This window comes from Solanum tuberosum, unplaced genomic scaffold, assembly GCF_000226075.1.
Source record: "Solanum tuberosum cultivar DM 1-3 516 R44 unplaced genomic scaffold, SolTub_3.0 scf00023, whole genome shotgun sequence".
Taxonomy (NCBI): Eukaryota; Viridiplantae; Streptophyta; class Magnoliopsida; order Solanales; family Solanaceae; genus Solanum; species Solanum tuberosum.
In genome coordinates this window covers 889,327-897,118 of record NW_006238949.1, presented here as the reverse complement: position 1 = coordinate 897,118, position 7,792 = coordinate 889,327, and the positions used below count along the sequence as shown (strand labels likewise).

Sequence of the window (7,792 nt, the reverse complement as noted above, 5' to 3'; positions counted from 1 at the left end):
GTCAATAATCTCTCCTGTATATTAGGATATCTGTTCGACAAGAAAATGAATAAATTTAAAAAATTATCTGACAATTTAACTACAAAACAGTTTTAAATAGTTACAGGATTATGTTTCTTATATATCCTTATCCGTTCGATGTGTTATTCAAAGTTGATTTTAAAATAAATTTATTAAAATATCATTCATATGTAAGAATTATATAACACTAAAATATCATATATAATTATACAATTTTTAAAAAATATCATATAATTAATATATGACTTTTACAAAAATTAAAAGACAAAATTTAAAAGCTTGAATAACATGCCTACAATTTGATATTCAAGTAATTAAATTTTCTTATTTTTATGCTTAGTATTATTATAATCATGGAATTTTTCTTCGTTATCTTTAATTTAACCTAACGATTTTTTTTATATATATATCTTTGGTATTCTAACAAACAAGATAATACGGATAGAGTGAGAGTATTTATGCTTTTGAACAATTTAATAAATAAATTAATTAAATAATGCTAAAAATTATTATTTTCAAATCTAGACGCTGAACTAAGTTTATATATTGATTTATTTACATAAATATTCTATTATAATTTATAACATATCAAGGTGCTAAATATTAACATCCTCCCAAATAAGTTTCATAATGCCATTCAAACTAAGCAAATACCCCATAAAAGCAAAGTAATTTATTATATCATTTCAGATTTTTGTTAATAATAAATTTAGTTGAATGATTTTATTGATACAAAGATCTAAGTTGAGTGATGTTATTGATACAAAATAAAGTTGAATGACTGAAATATTATTTAAGGGACAAAGTACATGGGATTGGGGAGTTTAAATGTTCGAATGCCTACATAGTCTCCTTGAATATCACTCCATTGGTCACCTATGTTGCCCCATATCATGTACCCCTCTTCTACCAAGTTTTTTCTTATCTCTGATTTATATTCCAATGCATTCATTCCTTTGTATTCGTCACTCCTGAAAGTTCACCACAAAGAGGAATATTTTCAACATTTAAAAAGAGTAATTAACTTAATAAGGTATATATATTTATATATAGTAGTAGCTTAGTACCTTAAAATGAGACGTTCATAGGCAAGAAATCCCTGGCTGTGTAGATTGTTAAGGGTGGTTTGTCCAAATGTAGCTTCACTTCTACCAGTCACAAGGAATACTCTAAATCCTTTTTTAATTAATTTGTTATATAATCTTAGTACACCTGGAATTGCTGGACAAACTCCTTTTAATGCCCATTCCTTAAATCCCTTCGGATCGTATGGATCACCCCTACATTATAAAATTTACGAGCAAATATCTCAAAAGGTCACTCAAGTATGTGAATATTTGAGAAAGTCACTCAATTTAGTTTTATATCAATAAAGTCACTCAACTTATCAATTTTCTTTTATAAAATTACTCAAATTTACAATCCAATGATAATCACTTGAAAAGTAATTAACGAATGCTTAAGACTAACTGGAATTGATCAAATATTGACTAAAAGTTTATCAACATAAGGATGAAATCAACAAGATATATATATAATCATGGTTGATACACAAATTACAATATATTACTAGGAATTATTTTAAAATTAGACATGCCCCCTTCTTTATTGGAGTATTAATTTCTTGACGGGTGGGTTCCTTCTCTATTTCATTTTATATTTTATACGATACTCCCACCGTTTCAATTTATGTGACACATTTCATATTTTGAGATTCAAACAAGTCTATCTTTGACCGTAAATTTTTTATATATCTTTTAAATAATTTGAATTGTCAATTAATGTGACTTATAGTACTTTTTACGTAATTTACAAATATATAAATTTCATTTCAAAAAGTTCAAGATTTCATGCGCAATTTTCCGATCAAACTTAAATTATTTGACTCTCGAAAAATGAAATGTGTCACATAAATTGAGATAGAGGGAGTAGTATTTTACTTGATATAAATGAAAAATAATAAAGATTGACGCACCAAAAGTACCCTTAGCTAGTGGTCTTATATATCTCATCACATTTCATGGCTTGAAGAGTATATTAGTAAGATAAATTAGGACGTAGGTTTAAAATAAAAAGTTTTCACGTATAGAAATGTTTATTTAAAAAACATACCTTAAAAAGAAAAAAAGTATCATATAAAATAAAACTCAGGAACGTATTACCCGTTGTTACACAAGTAATAAAATAATATAAGAAAGACTCCATATATATATTACGATTCAAATGGTAACGAGGAAAGAAGGAATTAACGTACCCAAATCGTTTGCCTTGGTAATAGAAGAGATTGGAGATACAAGTGTCATCAACGTCTAAAATCCAAGCATCAAAGCCATCGTTAGATAAAACAACATCATCATTTACATAATCCATAACTTGATCAATTATTAGATCAATATCACGTTCGTATTGACCTAAGATCATATAACTTTCAACGTAACGCAAACATTGATTCGGAACGATGGGCCATGCACGTATATTGTTAGTCTCCACCCCCAATCTCCAGCTCAAGCAATAGCTATCCTCAGCCGGTACCTGCCATTTCCTTATCGTCATCGTTTTACCACTAGTTGCTGTTAATTTTGAGCACAACGCCATTAGAAAAAGCATCACTAGTTCCCTTATTTCCTTCATCATTTCCCACATCTTCAAATTTGAAAAGAATGTCATTATTTTTATCAGTCACAACTTAATTATAAACTATATAAAAGTATTTAATTTGGTGTTAATAATGAGAAGGTGTGGATTTTTTATTATTTTATATGTTGAAAAATAAAGAAACTAAGAGAGGACTTGTGGAAATTGTAGACAAGGGGAATAAGCCTTTACCTTTCGTGGAAGGTCATCCCAAGGAATATAATGTTTGCGTAGGGGCAGGGGAAGTCGTCCGATGTCGTCTTCTTCCACAACATATATCTTGCAACAATACATTGTCACTTGCCAAGCTAAGATATTAATTACTCCTATAATAGGGGCGAAAATCGAATCAAATCGTAAATTGAGTTAAATCGGAAAAAAAATCCGACTAATGATTTGGTATTGAAAAAAAAACCCAACTATACTTGGTTTGGTTTGGTAACTAAAAAAAATCAACCCGAGACCAAACCAACCTGACATTATATATATATAATTTTTAAAATTTATTTTATACATAAAAGTATTTACTTTGATGTATTTTCTAAATATTACTTATACGTTTTCATATTTTTTTCAAGTTTTTTAATACTTAGAATTTTGAATGGTCCAATAAAGGTTATAGTTCATAGATATTAGTAACTCTAATAAAGCTCAATTCGAAATCAAATCAATACTATGCTAGCAAAATAAATTAATTCAACACTAAGAATGACAATAATGTTGAATATATTTGTTCTTTAGTTTTACATTGGTTTAGACATTTAAAATACATAATCTAATTTTAATTTTTCCTTAATGTTTAATCATGTATGTAATACTTATTAGACTTATTTTAGCATGCTTTACTACTTTTAAATTATGATCATTTTCATTACGACTTTGCAATATTTATTTATATGATGATTTCATTATTAGTTTTATTGAATATTTTAGTGTCATCATCACTCATCTCATATTTTGTGTTATTTTCCTAAGAAACACCTTAGATAGTTGTATTTTGGTTGGACTACAGAAATATTTGGAGCACAAGTTTATTATATGTTTGTATGCATACTTTACCAAAAAAATCCAAAAACCTGCAAAAATCTATGATTTATTAGTTTGGTTTGATTTAAAAATTTAAAAATTCGACACAATGGTTTGGTTTGGTATTTGAAAACCCGAACCAACCCGAGGTTGAAAAACCCGTAAAAATCGAGTTTTACTAGTTTGGTTTGGTTTATAAATTTATTTTTTTCTACACAAATGATTTGGTTTGATATTTGAAAACCCGAACCAACCCGGTCATGTACACCCCTAAATTATGGGCATTTTTTAGACCAAATTACTCAATCAATTTCACATAGTTCAAAGACATTTTCTTAAATCCTTTTCGGTAATTTAAATGATCCAATACCAGGGGAGTATCTAGAGGGGGTGCCATGGGTTCACGTGAATCCACACTCCCCTCTCTAGATCATATATAGTAGTGTTATATCTTAAAAATATATTTCAATATAGATGTGTGACCCACAGTCAAAGTATCATATAATAATATGATGATGATCAGGTGTACCTCTCTAAGTGAAGATAGAAATTTAAATCTTATATCAATCTTCTGTTCTTGAGTAACACCTCTCCAACTGATTATCGGTTACACTTTTGGCGTTTCAACTAATTTTTCTTTTGTTTTTTCCTTAAAATCTTTCAAAAATGTTCGAGTGTGTTACATTGAAAATTCCTAAAAAATTTAGTATCGTAATTTTTTTATAATAAAATCAAATTTGTATATTAAAATTTAAAACTAATAGTATTATATATTTTGGACCTTTAATTTTTAAAATTTAATGGTTCATATTAAGAACCTAAATGTCAAATTGATCAAATTCATATTTAAAAAGTATTTTTTTGTAATTATGCGTCCATCTTATCAGAATCCTAGATACGTCTCGGTTAAATATCCATTTGTTGAAAGAAATGATTTCGTAACTAATATGATTTCTTGAGGCATGTACGTAATAATGCATAACACATGATTACTTTTCCCACGTAGGAAGACAAGATGTTCTATACAAGATTTGGTGCAGATCTAGATTGAAGCAACAAGGCAAAGTGAATGTCACTTCTGTTCTCAATTAGACGATTAACAAATCCCGCCTAAAAAGCTAGGTATCGTTTCTAATACTTCATCTGTCCACTTTTAATTGCTATATTAAATTTTTCAAAAGTAATTTAACTAATTTTTAAAGTTAAATTAGATTACATTAATTCAATATTCTATACAACAAATAAATAGTACTAGAATTCAACATGAAGAAAAAATTTTAGTCTTTTTTTTAATGAAAAATGTTGAAAATGCTTCATTCAGTTTTATTGTATCATAAAAGTAAAAAAAATCCTATAACTTTTCAATATAAAATAAATTATGTAATAACAAGGGAAAAATATTTTTAATTTCAAAGAAAATGAATATTTGCATTTTAGGACTAAAACATGCTTAATGCACTTTAAGCAATGTCAATTCTAATACATGATTTGCTTATTTTACATCTGTTGTTCCACACTTAATGGCTTTTCATGTGCAATAGACCCACGGACCCGACCTACGGTCCGTGGATGGGGTCCCGTGGATCAGGATTGTGTCAGTTTTCAGCCATCCCTCAGTTTGTACTCCATATTTCAACAATTCAAACAAACAACCGAAGTCTAATCATGCATTTCAACACAATATATGATAGTTTGTCATCCTTAGGGTTCTAATTATTCATTATTTAAACTTTTTAGCATACCAAACTAGGAACCCTAAGTCGAAACTTCCATTTAGACCTATTACTTGCGATAACTTAGTTAAAATGAATAACACACTCACATTCCATCGTCCCAAGGGTGTTTCTAACACTAATTTATCATGCAATTTCATATAAACAACCCAAGGTCAAGATCCATTTCATGAATTCATGATTTTAACAATGAACAATGAATATTTAGAGGTAGGGTGAAGTCGTATTACCTTTCAAGTAAGTGAAATGGATGAATGTGTGATACCAATGAACTCCTTAGACCTTTTGCTAGCCTTTTGACGCCGAACCCGAACAATGGAATCGATGGGAAAATGGAGATGAGGATTTGGGAAGAGGGAAAACTGATAAGGGAATTTGGGGAAGTGAATGAGGAGTGATCTGTGGGATTTGGGAGTTTAATGGAGTGATTTTGGGAGAGGAAAGGGTTAGAAACGGTTGTGAGGGAGTTTTGAATGTGGGGGATGAATATAAAATGAAGGATTTTATTTTAAAAGATGTCCGGGTCGGGTCGGGCAAGCCCTAGGTTTGGACCCACGAGACCCCGTCTATGGGCCTTGGGTCGAACTACGGACCGTAGGTCCTCTCTGTAGGTCACTCAACACTTAGAAGAATTAGGGATACCTACATGGGGTCTATGGACACCATTCACGGTCCGTGAATGGAGCCACAGACCGTCGATGGGGTTCGTAGACCTCTTCACAGCCCTTTTTCTAAAGATTTGGCATTTCATCCCTGCACATGTAACAACTGTTAGGCCTTTCTTTTTACATTTTCTAGACACTTTTTAGACACGGACCCTAAGTGTAGCGACCCTAAAATGAAATAGGAAGAAATAGAGCCTCAGATGTGTTTTTGAAGTTTGGTATGTTGTTTGAGGGCTAAAACATGTAAAAGTGACTCTCTTGCTTAGAACATCATGTTTAGGGGTTAAACATCCGGGTATGACTCCTTAAAGACCACTCGAGGGGCCCTTAAGGAGGACCCCAACATCTACCAAAAAGCTGTCAACACAGCTTGGTCCACGAGACCCATCCACGGCCCGTGGATCAATCTACGGCTCGTGGGTCGGGGGCGTGGATCAGGCCGGCAAAGGGGGAGCCTCTGAACCTAGTGACGGAGCAGCAGTACGGGGCGTCAACCCATCCACGGTCCGTGGATGGGGAGCCGTCGATGGAACCTGCAATGCTGTCAAGAAGTTGGTCTAGGTAAGTTAGGGTCAACTTTAAATGGTCATATCTCATAGCTCAAAACGAATTAGGTGGGCCTCTACCTATCCAATGAAAGGTCTCTGAGTCCTCTTTCCAACGCCACCGAGTTTGCCTCATTCCAATCTCGGAGTAAAAAGTTATGGCCGAAATAGTGAAGCACTGTCTGTCCCAGGTCCAATCGACGGACCCAAACTACGGACCGTAGATCAAACGACGGTCCGTGGATTGGGGTCCGTAGATGCTGCCAGTTTTTGTCATTTTAATTTTAGTTGGGGCCTTGGGAATTAATTAGTTGTAAATTAAGGACTTAAGGGGGGGGGTCGGTTAGGAGTCAATTAAATGACTTATATGAGTTCCTTTAGACCCTAAGTCTCCCTCACTTCTCAAATATTTCTCTCCAACTCAAGAAGAAGAAGAAGTAGAAGCTAGGGCTTTGGATTCAAGTCTTTCTTCATCAAATTTCTTGTGAGATCATAGCAAAGGTATGGTGATCCTTCATCTAGGGTTAGCTTTCACCCTAGAGCCAATGTCAAAGTAATCCTTTAAAAACATCATTTTCTTGTATAAATGATTATATTGTTGATTGTTGAATCCTTGGATCGGTAGGCTTATGGCACCCTTTCATGTGTTAAATAATGAACCTTGGAATCGGCAGGCTTATGGCACCCTTTCATGTGTTAAATAATGTACCTTGAATCGGTAGGCTTATGGCACCCTTTCATGTGTTAAATAATGTACCTTGAATCGGTAGGCTTATGGCACCCTTTCATGTGTTAAATAATGTACCTTGAATCGGTAGGCTTATGGCACCCTTTCATGTGTTAAATAATGTACCTTGAATCGGTAGGCTTATGGCACCCTTTCATGTGTTAAATAATGTACCTTGAATCGGTAGGCTTATGGCACCCTTTCATGTGTTAAATAATGTACCTTGAATCGGTAGGCTTATGGCACCCTTTCATGTGTTAAATAATGTACCTTGAATCGGTAGGCTTATGGCACCCTTTCATGTGTTAAATAATGTACCTTGAATCGGTAGGCTTATGGCACCCTTTCATGTGTTAAATAATGTACCTTGAATCGGTAGGCTTATGGCACCCTTTCATGTGTTAAATAATGTACCTTGAATCGGTAGGCTTATGGCACCCT

General features: G+C 32.7%; 1 protein-coding gene across 1 annotated transcript; it reads right to left on the bottom strand.

Moving 5' to 3' along the window:
* Positions 1-685: 685 nt before the first annotated feature.
* On the bottom strand, positions 686-2,772 carry LOC102595279 (acid phosphatase 1). Its single transcript, XM_006341245.2, has 3 exons — positions 2,276-2,772; positions 1,089-1,301; positions 686-992 (listed from the first exon to the last, which is right to left on the bottom strand). The coding sequence occupies exons 1-3, from the start codon at positions 2,686-2,688 to the stop codon at positions 815-817; spliced, it is 804 nt and encodes a 267-aa protein (XP_006341307.2). The 5' UTR covers positions 2,689-2,772; the 3' UTR covers positions 686-814.
* Positions 2,773-7,792: the final 5,020 nt, after the last annotated feature.